Consider the following 18,919-nt stretch of genomic DNA (forward strand, 5'->3'; position numbering starts at 1 on the left):
TGGCAATGTTTGGGTGTAAGTGGTATGTGGAGAGGGGAGAATTGTCAAGGTGCGTAATTTATTTTCAAATTTGGAGCTTATTCCAGTTATCTATTGCTCCATCACACATTACCCCAAATTTCGCAGTTTGAACATTTGAAACAAAGACATTTGAATGGAAATAAAACAATAAAATTTGAAATAAGATCATTTTATTATGTTCAGGGATTATGTGCATCAGGCTGGAAGTAACCTGCCTCCAGGGAGCAGGAATCTTCTAGAGGTGGCTCCAATCACACACACGCTTGTGGGTTGATCCCGACTGTTGGCTGCGAACTCAGTTTGGGATGATCCAGAACATCTCCACATGATCTTTCCTCATACCACAGCAGATTTAGACTCCTTACATTGCAGTTGGGGTTGCAAAGTCATGCATCGCGAGAGGTCCAGCTAGAAGCTATAACACCTTTTATGACTTAGCCTCAGAATTCACATATCATTATTTTCACCATTGTCACAAACTTGACCAGATTCAAGGCAGGGACCATGAACACTACCACTCCGTGGAAGGAATGTCATTGTCACATTGTAGGAAAGATTCTGTAGGATGGAAGATACTGTTCAGGACATTTTTGGAAAACTCAATCTACTATAGTCTTCTTCCAAATTCCTGTGCATCCCACAAGCCCACATTACTGTCAAAATCTTGGTTGGTTTCTTCTCATCTCCATCTTTGACAAGCTAATTCTCCATCTGCCTGTATTTAGACCAGGTGCCTACTCCCAAGTGGGAAATTGCTGAGGCTTTCTGTTCATTTATGAATGCCTCATTTCTCTTTGAAAAGCAGTTCCTCAGGGTTTTCTTTCATTCTTCATTCCTCGCTGACCTCATTAAAAAATATGATTTTAACTTTGTTGAGGTTTTTCTTGTTGTTACCATTTGTCTTTCATGTACTTCTACATCTTAACTGAAAGCAGAAATCTCTCCTTACTGTTTGATTTTAATATCTTCATTTTTCATTTCTATTAGTTGTTTTAATTAACTATTCTCTTGTATTTCCTTGTTTTCTTTTTTATAACATTAACTATTTTAAACATACTTATTTTAGAGTATCTATCTGCTTGCTTTATTACATTTATTCTATAAAATGCATGGGATTTTTTTCCCCTCTGCTATCCCTGTGTCATGCCTATGTCATGGTAGTTTGTAATATGTGATCGCAGGTTCATTTTCAGTGTGGTTTTATATCCACGGGAGTCCTGTGCAACCTAGATGGAAGTTATATCCCTCCCTCAGACCAAATATGTTCTTGCTTTGCAAGAAATCTCAAGGGCATCACTGCATCAAAACCATTTTTATGTTAATTTCTTGGCCTGGTATTTCAAAACTCTGAGGTTACTGTAAATTCCAACTCCTTAAGTAGAAAGAAGACAGACCTTGTGGTTTTTTTTTCCTAACCCAGATCACATCAATATTAAAAAGTTTCCTTTATATCTCCCACCTTTCTTTGCCCTGTTTTTTGATGCTACAACTCAATTGTGCAGACTACCTTTCTCCTTTGCTGGCAGGCTCTATGCTGGGATCTTCCAATAAGGGTGCTAGAGGGACACTGCAAGGCTGGAAGAAGCAATTCACTCTTTTTCTGCTGTTCTGTTCTCCATATGGTGGCAAGCAGATGAGCAGGGAATCCTGGCAGTGATTACCACAGTGGCCACAGCCCTCTACTTCAGTGGTGAATGCCCCCTAGCCTACAGAAGTGGGTTCACTGGCAGACAGCTTTCCATCTAGCTTCTCAGTTACCACCATGATAGGCAGCATGTTTCTATGGCATCCACACTGTCTTCTCAGAGGTCTGAATGTCTAGTATGTAGGGCCTTCCTCTAAATGTCTAAATTTCTTCCCTCTTTACTTTTCCTCAGTCCCGGGCTGGTGGCAGCTCCCAGCAGTAGCTACATCTGTTAGACCTTCAAGTTTCCTTCTAGCATTAATCACTACTTACCTACCTAATGATTCCTTGTGTTAAATTTTCCCTGCTCAAATCACTAGTACACAGTTTCTGAACAGGCAAGAAAGATCTGGGACAAACTCTACCCAGTGGAAGCACTTCATATTAATCACATAACTGTTCTTATTAATCCCCCTCTTTGTGAAATGTAAATGTTGAATGAGCAAAGAAGGAAGGAAATCACTCAGTGTTCATTTTACTCAGTGGTACTGACCAACTAATGAAGCACAACACACACCCAAAAGTCAGAATAAACGGGTCACTGGAGATTCAGCCAAGATTTAAGTAATTTCCCCTTCTACTTTCCCTTTTATCTTTAAGCCCATCTTTGCATCCCTTTGTTCTTGGAAAATCACTTAAACGGTCCATTTACCTATTTAGTTATGCAAATGTAAAGTAAAAGACCACTGCAGAAATAAAGTCATTTGAGAAGAGTGATTTTAAGGAGCTAAACCCCTCTGTAAGATAATGCAAAGGCTGTCTGCATTGTAGGCAGAGTTGTTTCACTTGGACTTTTTTTGGAGAAATGTTTGTGTTTTAAGTATGAACTTAAGCTGTGACATGCCTGCAAAATGTTAGGACTTATTTTTATGGAAATATGCTCTTTTCAAGCCACTGTTGAGCATTCAGAAGCTGAAACTAGGTTTAGTGCACCTAAATTTTCACTTCATAATGAAGGTAAATACGTACAAAAGAACTAGGCAATGCTGGGTTAAGTTAAAGCTGGATTGGACTGTTGGTCTTTTACACAGTTAAGAATTAATAACAAGACTTTAGAAATCATGATACTGGATTATTGTGTTATGGTGAGATTGAGGGCTCCGAATACAAACACTCCTAGCTGGTAGGGGATGAGGCCTCCCTGTAAGTCGGTGGATATTCTAACTTTCAATCATCCTGGAAAGAGGCAGATCATGGGACAGATAAGGCCTGAGAGTTTGAGAACTCATTCCCACGTAGGCCACACTTGCTTAGAGCCTGATCTCAAGTAGTAATGTGGGGTATGCCTGAATGCATGCCTAAGAAGTGCAATTTTGAAAAAGCTAACTTTTTTCATGGGATGCCAAGGATGTAGCTACAAACGAAAGAATAACTTGTTGATGAAAATCTCCTTTGGTCTGTGGATAATAATAACAGCTAATACTTATATTACATTTATGGTATTACAGATAATTACAGCATAATATACAGAGTACACGATTGGAATTATATGTGTAATTATATTATTCTAAGCACTTACTTTTATATTACTAAGCATTTGATTAAATGCTTAATCATTTATACTGACAACAATCCCATAAGGTAAATTTCATTATTATCTCCATGTTGTAGTGGTCATATCTAGTATCCTGTGTAAATTTGGTAATTCAAACAATGCTCCAATGAATTAAAAGGATGCATCTACATTGATAAACTCAGTGGACGAGTGTGGCAATGAGGAGCACAGAATTCTCCCCCTAACCCCCAAAAAAGCACGATGGTAGCAACCAATCTCAAAAGAACAAAAAGTGATTAATAGTCAATACAGAGGGAGTTCTGAGCGAAGAGAGATTCCAATTTGGAACCAGATAATCCAAAAGACAGTTCAAGGTATAGACTGCATCCTGATGGACTCCAGAGCATCTATAAGAAAAACTCTTGCTTTGACTTCAGGATAAACTACGAGAGAGAAAGGAACTTTGAAAGGGATGGGGAAGACAGAGAAAGGTCCTATTACCTGGAAGGTGGGCACATGGGGTCTCTCTAGAAGGCTGACATTAAGTGCCCATCATTGTAAATAATCTATTTGTGTCTCTTACTGGTTACCTTAATATTCTGCCTTGGCAACTGCCATATAAATGAATTCTTTAGCTGTGATACACTTGTCAATTTTGTCTTTACTGATTTCATACCCATGCCCAAATGTAGGGTTGAGAAAGTGATACTGTATCCATTCAGTATAATTTCCTGCAGATTCATTTAAGGTGTGTGTATCAATAATATGTTCCTTTTTGTTGCTGACTAGTATTCCATAGAATGGAAATTCCATTGGAATAGAAATTCCAACTGGAATAGAAATTCCAGTTGCTTTAAACATGTAGAGTTAAATTTTAAAGACTATTTCACAAATATATTTGCTTGATTTCAGGGGCTGAAACGGGAAAAGAAAATACAGTCACTATTCAGGAAGTCATTCAGTCATTCTGCCAACATTCACTGATGGCAGACTATTGGGCCAAATATATCCCTATACACTTGATTCCGAAAAAAGACTAAGACCAAAATAAAATCAAAATTAGTGAAGTAGCAGGGCTAAGGTTGAAACCCACGTCGGAATAGAATTCAGGAAGCAAGAAAATGAGTAGGTCAAAGAATATGTTATCATTAATAACAATTTTCTAAAATGTAAAAATATTCCTAAAAATTGGCATGTCTGGTTAGTTAGTAATTAAAACATCCTATCCACTAGACCAGGCGTTTACTAAGCCATGACTTACACCCGATTTTAAGGCCAACCACAGAAAAAAACCTAGTTTTAAAGGAGCACTTGAGGAGGGTGCCGCAAACCAAGTTGCATCAGAGTAGCTGTCTCTTCCCACCTACTACTGTTCTGGGAAGCACGCTTGGACTGGCAAGGCTGGTGTCCCTGAAAAACCTTAGCCCTCTAACATATTTCCTCTGGACCCCAACCGCTCCTCCGAAATTATTTGACGGTTCGATTCGAAACCGAACAAATAAGGCCAGTAGGGCACTGTTTATAAACTTCCCTACAATGCTGACAAGTATGGAGACTGAAACGCAAACTAGAGACGAGAGAGAAAAAATTCTTAGTGCTTCAAAACAACCACAGTCAGTTCCCTGACTCTATTTGCCACTTATGGTGTAATATAAACAAAACCTAAGCACACACCTCACAGAGAAGTGCCCCCTTCACACCTGATGACTCCTGGCCCGGGGCTCTAGGTAAGCCGCTCACAAGGCTTTGGTACAAAGTTCGAAAACTGAGCCTTGATAGTGTGACACCGGAGACGCTCGGGACCCAAAAGCGGGAAACTGCAAGGAAAAAAGATTTCCTAGTCAGGTCAATATCCAACAAAACAAACACCCACACCCACGAATTGAGACGCGTACCCAAGAGCTGGCGGAAGTGACGTAAGGCCAGTCGCCGGAGGAGGCGGGGCAGCCGAGGGAACGGCCTATTGGGGCCCGGGAAAGCCTGGGGGTGTGGCGGAGACGGTGGCCAGGCGCCGGCCTGGGCGCGCCGGGGGCGGGGCCTGGGCGCGCGACTCGCGGGGACTGGCCTCTTTCGGCGCCAGGAGGCGGTCACTGGATCTGAGCTTGGGGATCTGAGGCGAGCGAGGGGCCATGAGGACAACGAGGGAGTCTAGAGCCCGCTGCCCGGCCCTCCTCCCTCGCACAGCGGCGACTCGGCGGCCGCTGGAGTAACCGCTGCCTTTGTTCCGAGCGCCTGTCCCTCCCGTCGCCCTAGCCTCTCACTCCGCCGCGCTCCGGCCGGCCCGCCCTCGGTCCCCGAACCCCCATTCGGCTCGTGCCGCGCGGATGCGGCTGACGGGCCTGGGTTTGGGCTTTGAGCTGGAGGAGGAGGAGAAGCGGCGGCACCTGGGCGGCATGCAATGGGGAACTGCTGCTGGACGCAGTGCCTCGGACTCCTCCGCAAGGAAGCTGGGCGGCTGCAGCGAGTAGGCGGAGGCGGAGGGTAAGCCCCCGGGGGGAGGGGCCCGGCGCTCGCTGGCTCCTCCTATTCGGCCCCTGGCGGGGAACCCCTTTCACTTCCCCAATGGCTTAGAGGAGGCTGGGAGCCCCGGTACCCTCACAGCTGAACAGGCGTCGAGCGGGTTGTCGTAGTGGAGGCCCTGGGAAAGAGGTAGAGAAGGGGGCGGGGTGTCGCTCTTGCCTCCTCCGAGCGAGATTCTCGCTGGGCGCGCTATCACGCGGGGAAAGAGTGACGGGAGGCATCATCTCTAGGAAGCACGGGGCACCCTCACATGAATGGTCAGTAGAACAGGATCCACGGCGACCCGAGCACTTCCTACGTTGAGCTTGGTTTATTGCTAAAGCTGGTAGTAGCTATGTGTTTGATTCTCTCTTTGGCTCTGACAGAGCAGGTGGAGAATCTCTTCCAAAAAGTTGATGTCTCTGAGAGATTTTTTAGTAGAAGTCATTTGGATGCTGGAGTGAAATAAGGTTTCAGACATTGAGCACTTCTTTGATACTTGCGAATTGCTGGGTTTCCACTGGGCATTCGGATTCTTAATGTTAATAACAAGAGGAGCAGTGTGTAGCTTTTTCATATTAATTTTTTGGAATTTCGAGGGGAATGCCATACCCTGATTGCTACCCACAAGCTCTGTAACACTAGGGAAATCACAGTCCTTCTGAAGTTCTCTTGATTAAATCTGGGATATGCCTAGGTTTTTCTACCCACACCATCCATAGAATAATAGAATTTTGTAATTATTCCATTTTTGTGTTTTTTATTTCATAAGGTAGTGAAAAACTTAAATTCCTTGGAAATTGGCTTTGTTGTTGTTGTTAAATATTTCCCAGGAATTCAAACTTACAATTGAAAATCTGAACCACACCACTTTATGTAAGGAATAAGACATTAATTTTGCACTTTCTGGAACAGATTGCTAAGTTTTCACCATTTGTCCCATTTAACCAACATCATTAGGTAATAAGATGTTCAACATACACATACTGAAAACAAATGATTTATCATTTGGATCTTTTGGCGATGTAGATATTATATGAGTCACTCATTCGTTCATCAGGCACTGTGTGACCTCTGATGCAGAGTAGTTAGGGTTTTACACTAAGTGTCCCTTGAATGGAAAAGTAAGTACTTGAAGACTTTGTGCCTAGTTTTAGTATTTTGGTTTTCCTGACTTAAGGGTTATTACTGTTACAGGGGAACATGGCAACTCTTTTATCTTGTCAGCAAAAGTCATCTATGTTACTTCTAATTTTTATTCGTAGATACTCATAATAGTCAAGCTGCTTAAATAGGCTTGCCTAAGGACTAGGTGCCACAGAATCTTTGGCTTTGTTAATATTTTTATTTGTTCATTTGTAGTTGTGTTGTAGAATAACTAAAAATAGGATCTTATACTCAAATTAGGTAAGCAAAAATCATTTATATTTCACTTTGGAGTACATTGTTTGGTGTCTGGGATTTTGGGGTTTTGTTCTTTCATGGTGATTTTACAAACTGAAAATGTTTTCCTTAGAGTATAGCATTAAAATTACAGGTTTTACTCCCTGAACACATGAACTTGACAGCATAGGGAAGGGTGAGGGGAAAATCAGTGAATCATTGTGAGTGTTAATTGTCTGTAGATGTGTCATAAAAGCATAATAGCTGGATCTGTACTCTTCTGGCTGTGGGCAAAACTTGAACAAACAAGTTCTATTGCGGCAGTGAGAGTCTGTGGGTTGTGGACACTGTCATCTAAAACAATATAATAATGATATCCATCCTTTTGTTTTAATCCATAAATGTAGGTTTGAACAGTCAGTTACTTGAATCTTCTGATTAACTTATTGTTTTTTATTCATTTTAGGAGCTTCTAATAAACATGCAGAGAGGAAGGTGGTTATAGTTCATTGTTGTTTACAGAATAAGGTTAAACTTTACCTCTCATGTTAGTAGTTGCTTTTTTTTAATCACCTGGTAGTTCTGATTTTCTTTCAGTTATAGGTCTAGGTACTTAACTAGTAGTTCACCTAAGGGCAAAAAAGTTGAGGAGCAATCTGAAAAACTTGATTTATATTTTGTCAACCGTAGGTGGAAGAATCCTGGGCTTTCTTAGGCTGATTTAAGCTGGGCCTCACAAGGGTACGTTATAATCCAGGGCCTGATTTCTTAGCCTTGTAGATTTCCCAGGGGTAGCTCAGAGTCAGATCACTCACTTTTCACTATCCAATTTCAAAACCAGAATTACCTATTTTTAAATTTATAACATATTAGAGAATTCTGGTATTTTATATTCTAGAATATGTAGACTAGTCAGAATATCAATATCAGTGTTAAGGTATGCCAGAAACCTTGCTACTAATAAAGTTATTTGATGGTTAAAGCAGAGGGAGTTAAATATCTTCAAGGAATAACATTTAGACATCCTAATGAGTCATCCTTTTTCACTCCAGGGAGTTTTGCCTACCACACATTCTAGAGGGCTCCATCTGCTGGTCAGCTCTTCTTTTTTTTGGGTAGTACGAGAAATCTTTTGTATAGACACTTATCGTGTTCTTAATTTTTTCTTTCTCAAACTGAAGGTCCAATTAAGTTTTGTTGTGTTGTATTTTAATTCCTATTTCTATCTTACCATATAATTGCACGTAGTGGTTCCAGTTAAGATGTACTGTAGGTTTATATGAAAGTATGCTCATGTTTTATATCTCTCTTGATATTTAACATTTGTTGGCCTTTTTGGCTGCAGCAGCAAAGTTGCCTTCAGACAATAATTTACAGTGATTTGGTGTTTTCTTTACTGGTAAAAAATGATTTTAATAATAGCTGCCAACATATGATTACTTCCTGTGTTCCAGGCACTGTTCCTAAGTATTTTACACTATCTCATTTATTCCTCACCACAATTCTGTGAGGAAGGTGAGTACTATTATATACACTGTAGGTTGAAAATTGAAGCTTAGAAAGTTTAACTTGCCTAAGATAGCAGAGCTGAGATTGCAGCCCAGGTCCCTCTGAACTGAGAGCCTTTAGCCTTAACCACTAATATCTCATGGTTTTGTATTAAACATTATAAACATTTTATTAAACATAAATATTATAAACATTTAGTTGCTCTATATCTCTGTGCATTATCTTGTACTTTGTCACTGGGAGCTCTTATGCGTATATCTCCACAACTTGGCTCTTTATTCTGTGTGATAAGCTGTCTTCCTTTTCTTGAAACTATGCACTTGACCTCTGCAACATTGCTTTTATCTTTTTATTTTCCTGTTCCTGTCCTGGCTATATTTACTCTCTCTACCCATTAAATATGGAATTTTTCTCTGTCTTTTCTTTATGTAGTTCCCTTAATTTCATCCACTCCTATGGTTTCAACCACCACCACTTCCAAATCTCATGTCTTCTGAACAGACTTCTTTTCAGAGGTTCAGCACTGTATTTTCAGTTGCCTATTGAAGAGATATACTTAGATGTACCAAAGCTCCTCAAATCAACTTATCTGAAGTATCTAATATTTAATATTTGTGTCCCATTAAATATCCGAAATAGTGCATTTCCTTTTCCCCTAGATTTTTTCTTCCTCTGCTTCGTGTATTTCCTAATCAGGGATTAGGGACTCCCTTAACAGCTCTGTTCACAGTCTCTATACTACCAACTTTATAGTCCTCACTAATCAGCTATTCAGTCTTTGCTTAATACATACTGAACCTGTTTCCTTCCTCTGTGCTTCTTCCTTAAACTTTGTCTTTCACATTGCTCTCCCTGTTGTATCTCTACACTTCATGCCATCTCCCCTTCCTGTCAGTAGAGTTAAGCTTTCTAAAAACCACACTGGATCATGCCATTCCCTTGCTTAACAATTTCCATCTGCGAACTATTTCCTACAGCTAAGTTGCTCAACCTTTTTTTCCTTCTGTGACAGATGATGAGTTGCATGTCATTCAAACATGCAACATAATGTCCATCTGAATACTCAGGATTATATGCAGTTCTGCATTTGGGTAAAGAGTATGATCTCACTCTTTGTTCTCTCATTCAGAAAATCATGTCAGAATACAAATCAGAATAACATTAAAAGGAAAACAATGACTCTATTCTAATTTCAAAAAACTTAACTCATTCATAAACCTTAGTATTTTAACTTTTTTGATAAATGATAACCTTCCAATTCAGAGTAGTATGAAGTGCAGACTCCTGACAAGATAACTTAACCTTAATCTATTTTACCAGGCTAATTGCATTTTCTAATTATATTTTCCTTACAGCATAGCATTAAAATTGTAGATTTTACTCCTTGTGCACATAGCGTGGCAGCACAGGCCGGGGGAATTAGTGAAAGGATTCTCTGCCATTCTTTCACTTGGTACATCCCCAATGGCCTGTATACCAGTTGGACTATACCTGTTTCTGTTTTCCTAAATGAACTTGTAAAATCTAGAGAACAGTATTTTCTCCTTTTTTTTCCTCAAGATAATTCCCTAACTTTGGCATCACTCACATAGTTAAATATATATCTTACCAGTTTTATGTTGACTTACTTTTTAAAGAGACCGTATAGAGAATGAGAATTTTAAATATTTTATCATAATGTATATTGCTAAAGTATACTAATCAGTAGTTATTATTGAATGATTCAGTTTGGTTTTCTGCATGTTTGTCAGCTTTGAGAAATATACAAGCATAAGATATTTCTCTTGAAATCTCAGAAGTTAGGAAGGAAAACAGTAGCAGACTTAAATGGATATGAATCTCCTGAACATTCTGTGTTGTACCTTGAAGACTCCCCAGGGCTGTGTTCTGAATCTCACTCTGTTCTTCCTTAATATATTTTCCTTCCTTAATGTACTTTCCCTGGGTGATGGCAGGAAAACAGATGACCTTACCTACTACCTGCATACTAATGAGCTCAGTCATCTCAGTCTGAGCCCTGAATATCTTAATTGCCTACTGAGTATTTCCCCTTGGGTATCAAACATAACCTCAAATTCGGTTTGTAAAGTTGAGCTCATCTTTCTTTCCTGCTCACAGTTCTTTACTCCTTTTCTTCATTTTTTTAAAGCCCCAACCATTTTTACTACTTTGTGTCCTACTTTGTGAGTAGTGAAATAATATACGGTTACCAAAGCCATGAACCTGCGAATCATAATAAACTCCTCCCTTTCACTCATCCTCTAAATCCGCGTTGTCAAGTTCTGAATGTCCCCTACCATTTTCTTCAGTGGTTTACCATACTTCTAGGATAAAGACTGAAATATTTAATGTAGCTTTCAAGACCTCCCATTATCTATTCCTTGCCTTTTTTTTTTTTTCTGCCTCATTTGTGCCACACTCTTCCTTGAATCAGTTTCTTCCCTTTTTAGTTAGATAACTCCTACTCATCTTTTAGGTGCCAGCTCAAGGATTATTTCCCACAGAAGTCTTCCCAATCTGTTTCCTACCCTCAGGGGATGAGTTCTCACACCATGATGGAACCATCTTCCTTATCCTCTCAGCACTTCCTCAGGTTATAATTATATCTGAAATAGTGTCATTATTTGGTTAATGTCTGTCTTCCGCTCTCAGTGTAAAGGAACAAGTTCATGCCTATTTTGCTTACCATTGAATACACAGCTCCAAGTTATGTGCATAGTATGTAGTAGATGTTTAGTAAATACTTGTTGACAGAATTAATGTATGCAGTCTTGATCTTTTCATTCCCCTTTGCCTTTGGTAGCTGCTGCTCCCTGAAACATTCCTTTCCACTACTTGGGGGCCTGGCTAATTCCTTCTCCTTCAGCTGATTTTTGATGCTCTTCATCTGAACGTATCCCTTTCAGAGCATGGTAGTTGTTAATTTACCTGTGTGTCTACCCCATTAGACTGTAAACCTCCTGGGTACATGGGTCAATTTTTACTCACTTCTGTACTTTAAATATAAATACATAGCTATGACTGTCATTCAGTTATCCAGGGAAGTAAGAAAAATTAGAACATTCAAAATCATAGACACATAAATGGCAACAGTTTCTGAAAGAAGAAGGTGGTCAACAATTTCAGATGCTGCTCACAGACTGCAGAGGATGAACGAGAAAGAACTAAAAGACCTCTAGGATCCCTTCTAGTTGTTGATCTCCTCTAAATCAGGCTCCTCTTAAAGGACAGTGACTCTTTTTGACATGTTTTCCATCTTCAACATGTTTAACAGGAGAATTTGTCTCTTCCAAGGAACACAATAAATGTTTTGAACATCCAGTCTTCCTCAATTTGCCTTCATTAGGGAGGGGCTTATTTAACAGTAAATATTATTACTTTATTATTACTACCTATGTTGATGCTGTTCTACCTGGAAAATCTGTTGATGGATCATCCCTTGAGATCTGAATGCTTAAATCTTCACTGAAGTATTTGGTACTAATTGAAAAACAATGTGTCCATCATCTTCAATGTAATAGTTTTTGCCAGGCTTCTATTTGTAACCTTTCCAATTTTTGTCTAGAAAAGAAGAGTCTTGGGAAGCTTTTAATTTTTAATAGACTGTGGAACAGTTTACCATGGTTCTTCATTATTTTTTTATAATGTCAAACAGAAGATATAAGGAAAGACTATTATTTTAACAGATACTATACAGGAGAATATGAAGAAAAGGAACAATAACAATGTAGGATTTATGAGAATTTTTTAGTTATCTTTTACTTAAGTCACTTTGATATGAGTATTTGCCTGCTTTCCGTAATAACATGTAGAAGCATAAAAAACTGCATTTTCATTCTATTCTTGATGAGACTGATTTTATCCTTAATAAAAGATTGTCTTGATATCTGCCTTCACAACATTGACAAATAAATATATATGCAAGAATTGCCACTTTTGTACGTCTTTACTTTCAACCTTTTCCAAATACCTTTACATGCCACGATCATTCAGAGTATGATAGCCTATCTTTTCTACCTTTTTAATATCGTTTACATATTTGAGTCTACTTTCACATCGTCAGCGATAGTAGAATAGTTATATAGAAACTTACATTACTTAGAGACAGCTCTCAGGGGCATAAGGATTGTGTATAAAGGAATGTCCATGGATGGCTTTGGAGAGCAACTAACACACCATTGTAAAGCAATTATACTCCAATAAAAGATGTTAAAAAAAATTTTTTAAAGAAAACACAAAATATCAGGACAGTTTTTTTTTTTTTTACAGTGGTGTGTTAGTTTCTGCTGTATAACAAAGTGAATCAGCTATACATATACATATATCCCCATATCTCCTCCCTCTTGTGTCTCCCTCCCACCCTCCCTATCCCACCCTCTAGGTGGTCACAAAGCACTGAGCTGATCTCCCGGTGCTATGCAGCTGCTTCCCACTAGCTATCAATTTTACATTTGGTAGTACATGTAAGTCCATGCCACTCTCTCACTTCTTCCCAGCTTACCATTCCGCTTCCTCATGTCCTCAAGTCCATTCTCTACGTCTGCATCTTTATTCCTGTCCGGACAGTTTATAATGGGAAATACTGAAAAAGTCACATTGGAAATGTGTTAGGCTTTTAAGAATCCAATAATACAGAAAGATTTTAGTTTCAGTTTCTTTCATTTACTGCTTAAGTAATGGAGAGCACTCTGAAATCTGAAAGGATACTTTCAAAAACTGGCTTTCTAATTACTTTTAAAATATGTATCACAAAGTTTCTCATCTTCTTTTCAGATAAATTCCAGGATAAAGCTCTTCTAATAAAAATGTTACCCGAGTTTGCCAAATTGCGTATTACTTTAATCTATCAATATAATCTTAGCATTTATGGTAGTAGGAGTCAGTATGTGCCCTTTGTGAGTAATAAGGTCTCAATCTAATCTGTCCTAAAAGGAAAGCTTAAATTTTCTTCCAAACTTATTTTGCTTTTTTGTTTTCTTTCCATTAAAATTTTTTTTGCTATTTTTTAATTTGCTCTTTTGCCATTCTATCTCTTAGACTCTTGTTTACTTATTAGACAGGACTTTGGTTATGGGGACAGAAACCCAAATCAAACTATCGTAGGCAAAAGGTAGAATTTCTTATAAGGATACTAAGTTTGTCAAGTACTAAGGAAACAATGGGCAGGGCAGGGATGCAACTGGTCCTTAGGAATGACTTCAACACTGTCAGAACACTCTTTCAATTGATTTCATTCCTCTTTGCAGGTTGTCAGAAGTATAACCCCTAGCAGCTCCCTAGAGCTCTCAGGAGGGTATATGTCTGCTCAGTTTCTGTATAACCCTGAACCAATCAAATGAAGTCTGGGGGATGGCTATGATCTAGGTTGGTCAGATAATCAGGGAGCCAGAGTCATGCAAGAGCATGATTGTCCTCACCATAGTTAGATATGGAGAGAGGGGACAGAAAAGATAGATTTACAACAGCCAACACCTTGGGCTTCTACTGAAGTTAGCTATATATCTGTGTAAAATTGGGACAGAACACAGTACTCTGCCGTCTAATGTAAGTGTAGTGCAACAGTTACTTCCCTTGGTTTGTATTGAAGACAGTCTTAGCTTCAGGCTTTGCTTCAGCAGTGAAGTCACACTGATGGCTTATACTGGGATGCTTGGTATTAAACTTTATTTTACTATTCAGTTATATCATTCAGTAAGCCTGGAAGAGGAAATAGATTAATCAGAGACAAACTCTTCATTCAAGGAAGAGAGTGATGGTTGCTGAGGGAGAACGTATAGCACTTTATGAATGAATCCTAATGCCAGAACACAGTGCTACTGGAAGGCTCAACTCATTTCTGTTTTTATTTGAGAAATAGGGAAAATAAAAGAATGGGAGCACTAGATGCCTAGAGAATTGGGGTATTTTATTTATATTGGATATGTTCCATGAATTATTAGATCTATGGGATGACAATACCAAATGTTCCGTTTCTACCAATGATCTCTTAATGGGCAATAAAACTGCTTTGCATCTGTTAGCAAATAAAGATTGTACTGGAAAAATTGCTTTTTTTATTCTTTATGGTAATAAAAACTTAGTCATGATAATATACCATTCTCTTTTACTGAGCCCATCTGCCACCTCTGCACACATACACACATAATACAAAGCATTCTGACCTGTCCTAACCCCAGGATTCTTCCCATCTCTCAAAGGGGTGCTTTTTGTTCAAGAGTCCTGACACATTAGGAACCCACAGTGTGATTTTGGATCCCCATGGGAGGATGGGGGGGTCTTCTGTGTCATCAATTTAGGCAGCAATAACAGGATCCACATTATAAGTGAAAGTCTTAAAATTTCTTGGTACTTCCAGTAGTAAAGGAGCTTGAGGGGCTCTGTCCTGTACCAGCTTTCATACTATAGTAGTTAGAGGACATATAGTTAATAGAATGTGGTGATATCTTTGGAGCAGATATAACAAAGGAGATGCTTATTTGACTACATGTAAGTTTCACTAGTAGGAGCAGAAGATAATAACTAGAATTTTTAAATTTCAGCTTTATTGAGGTATAACTGACAAAATTGTAAGACATTTAAAGTATACATTGTGGTGATTTGATATATGTATACATTGTGAGGAGAAATTAAAATTAAAGTCAATATTTCACCCTAGTTGGAAAAATTAATGTAATGGATTATTTGGTAGATGTATATGTGATGTATATTGTTTTTCATTTTCTTTCTTTTATTTGTGCAGGCATGGGATGAGAATAAAAAGCACCTAAGCTTTATATAAACACATATCCCACCATCTAGAGATAACTATTCTTAGCATATTGGCCTATATCTTTTTTAGATTTTTGTTGTTTTGCAAATGTTTAACAAAATTGGGAACATGTTCTTATACATTATTTAACACAGCAGTACTTTAACAAGATATTTTTCTTGATACAGTAAAAATAATGAGATAAAATTTTAAATTTAATTGTATTCTGTTCTATGTAGTAAATATAGTAAATTAACTTATTATTACAGGTATAGTAAATATTAGGACCAATAGAAAAATATTGGTTGACTAAACACTTTTAAACCTACAACTAAGTTTAAAAATCTGGAGTGTTTATATTCTTATGTAAGTTTAGTGGTTCCTTTTTGTAAATATAAGATACTATACATTGGAGAATTTAAAGTTGCTTTTGAGGAAATGTTTTTATGCCACTATATTAACTCAGTTTTAGGATTGATTGTAATTTTTAAAGTTGTTTTCCTGTTTTTCTTCCCAGATCCAAGTATTTTAGAACATGCTCAAGAGGTGAGCACTTAACTATAGAGGTAAGTAGAGTCGTAAATCTGATTGAATAAAACTACCTTCGGAAGGGCAGGAGAGACACTTTTTTTTAAGTAAGGGGAAGGCTCTGTACCTAAATTTAGTATGGACTCTTTATATTTTAATATTAGATAGCTAGTGAATAGGAAGAGAATTGGAGTGGTGGGGGAAGCATGAATAGGGGAGAACAAGTTTGCAAAAGATTAAGATCCCATTCTTCTAGTAGAATTGTTATTTCTACTTAAGAAGTGGTGGGATTTTTTGTTTGTTTTTGTCTTTTTTCTGCCCTATACAACTGAGCGAGAGGGTACACTTCTATCAATTATAGTGGCTTATAGTAGCCAGTGACTCTAGAGACAGATCATTGGTCTGCCCTAGTAGAGGTGTGGCAGAATCAAAACAGCAAGTTGATTTTGAGCAACTCCACCATATAATTTTTTGTGAGATATGTACCTTAGACAAATATTCATCCTAACACTCACTTTCTTGTTGTTTCAGTTTGAGAATCTAGTAGAAAGTGATGAAGTAAGTATTTTCACAGCAGTATAAAATTCATATTTGTTCTCATTAGTCATCTCATAAGTTCTGACAATTATTTTTTTAATTTTTATTATATTCTTTTATTTTAGAATTTTTACTTCTTAGTTGTTATTTTTACTTTTTAGTCCCTTATAGTTTCCTTCTTTTACTAATTTATATTAGCAAATTATTCAGAATTTTCTATTATTTAACATATGTAATAATATATATACTACATATATATTATAGTTTCATACATCAGTTATATATTATATGTGTGTGTGTATATGTATACATATACATAAAACAGGTTTTTAAAGTATTCTGTAGAACTTGAGAAACTTTAAAAAAAGATATTTCTAACATCTTGCCATCTTACCTAAGGTAAAATTCCTCAGCAGTCCAGAGTAGACCCATTGTTTGACCATAGTTTTTATAGATTTCTGAGGGTAGAATTTATACATGTTTGTTCTGCAATCACTTTCTGACTTTAGCCATTATCTTTTTTATAAGTTATTCTTTTTGTTGATTTTTGTATTTCACCTCATCTAAAAATCAATTTTAAGATGCATCCCAAGTACAGAAATGTTAAAATGAAAAAAAAAAAAAAACATTTTAAAATTAGTGAAATATGGTATACATTTCTTATGCACTGGTATAGTTAGAAGAGTTTTAGTTTGTGTGTTACTTTCCAACTTTGCTAAACTAATTATATGAGTTGGTGTAAATTATTTAACCTGCCTTGGGCCTACTTTCCACATCTCTAAAGTATATTTGACTAGAAGAGCATTGCAAGTTTTTTTTTTCTTCATCATTTTTGTTTTCTAAGGAAAGAGAAAAATGTATTAAACCAAATTTAAATTATTCTTTAGCCCAGCATTTCCCAGAGTGTGTATAGAATACTAGTCTCAGAGTGTAAATTGGCATATTAAAGGTTCTGGGAAGAACTATTAGAAAAATTGTTAAAGAACTGTTAAAGAAAATTATTTAAACTTGTCCAATTTAGCATTTCCCAAATTAATTTGAGTATAAATCTGTTTTTAAAATAGTAATACATATTTATTATTATCTGGTAGAATATATTTGAGGACCTGTCTTAGCCTTTTGTTTCCCAGTAAAATTTCTCCCAAATATTTTAGTGTTTCATAGAATCTCGTTTCTTTCCCTTTTCAGAAGTAACATTAATTTTGTGTATTTTTTTAAACAAACACTTAACATATTTTTAAAGTTTCTGACAAGTACTAAATGTAAGATTTCTGTTAACCTTCAATATAGTTCATCCCCCCATCATACAGCTCTTTAAAAGAATGTGTGATTCCAAGTGTTTTCCTAAGGTGCGTTTTGTTTGGTTTGAGTTTGTTTGTTTGTTTGTTTGTTTTGCTAACCAGTCTTTTCCTCTCTCATGTCATAGTTAGTGTTTGGTTTAGTTGAATGTCACATCCTGCTTTGTAGTGCTTTTTCCTAAGTTAATTTGGACCATTTGAAATTTTATTTCTGCTGTTACTTAGTCATATATTTTAATTGTGAGATGTGAATAGCACAAATGTGTAAGAAATGCATAAATCCAAATCAGTCTTGAAAGTAGTTACAGTTTGCTTTGGAGGAAAAAACTGTAGGTAATTTCAGAATCCCAGGAAAGAACAAAAGCAGTCTCGTTATCTGTGGTAGTTACATTCTATGAAGTTGCCGTGAATACTGAATTAGTGGATACTGGAACATTACTCCTAGGGGAAATACAGAATTAGCTTCCTACAGGCTTCTGATCACAACATTTTCATCAACTGATCAATATATAACCTTGTTTTATGTTTCTGTTTGACACCTTATTTTAGTGTATATTATTGATTCATTAACTTTGAACTCACTAACAACAGCGCTAATAATTCATGCCTGAATGAAGCTTATCTAACACATGTATGTGTAGGCACATGTAGGCATGTCACACCTTCTTATGATTAGGAACAATAGACAGCACTTCAGCACTACACATGGGCGTCATTTTAAACAGCAAAATCAGGAACAAAAATGCAAAAAGTGACACTGCATAGGCTGCAAAGAGGGCACAGTAAGAGTGCTGAAACAGGAAGACAGAGCATCATCTTCTACTTCAACTGGGAATGTGTATGTCAGGCAACCAGATTTTTTGCTGCTCTGTGTATGCCCATGAATGACCATAAGAGTGAGGGGAGCATTGGTTTTGATGTTGCAAATAAATTTTAACTCATTGGTGAATTTTCAAATCTGGAATCTGCGAATAATGAAGATCAATTGTAAATGATGAGAACATAGAGAATATGTTGTCTAGTACCATCTTGAACCCAGAAGGTCATTTGGTGTAGAGTAAATATTTGTTATAAAAAATTAAGAAATGTCCAACAATTGGTTGCTATATAATTAAGATAGATAATAAACTAAATTTTGCCTTTGAGAAATAGTAAAATGTTAAAGCTTTTTGTTTAAAACACTTTTAATAATGAAATTTATTACCAAGGTAAAATAG

At 37.3% G+C, this 18,919-nt stretch overlaps 1 protein-coding gene and 1 long non-coding RNA gene across 3 annotated transcripts in view; one reads left to right on the plus strand and one right to left on the minus strand.

The window, feature by feature from the left end:
• Positions 1-308: 308 nt before the first annotated feature.
• Positions 309-5,650, minus strand: LOC309821408. Its single transcript, XR_014296611.1, has 3 exons — positions 5,585-5,650; positions 4,875-5,017; positions 309-436 (listed from the first exon to the last, which is right to left on the minus strand). It is a non-coding gene; the product is annotated as an uncharacterized lncRNA (long non-coding RNA).
• The window catches only part of AP1AR (adaptor related protein complex 1 associated regulatory protein), a gene marked incomplete at its 3' end in the record, with an annotated part of 30,284 nt that continues 16,653 nt past the window's right edge, over positions 5,289-18,919 (plus strand). For both annotated transcript variants that reach the window (XM_082652670.1, XM_082652669.1), the window contains exons 1-3: positions 5,289-5,681; positions 15,857-15,905; positions 16,399-16,425. In XM_082652670.1, coding sequence (XP_082508796.1) covers positions 5,599-5,681; positions 15,857-15,905; positions 16,399-16,425 — 159 coding nt within the window. In that variant the 5' untranslated portion in view covers positions 5,289-5,598. The remainder of the gene's footprint in view (positions 5,682-15,856; positions 15,906-16,398; positions 16,426-18,919) is intronic.

Source organism: Grampus griseus (assembly GCF_964374135.1).
Source record: "Grampus griseus genome assembly, chromosome: 4".
NCBI classification, from domain to species: Eukaryota; Metazoa; Chordata; class Mammalia; order Artiodactyla; family Delphinidae; genus Grampus; species Grampus griseus.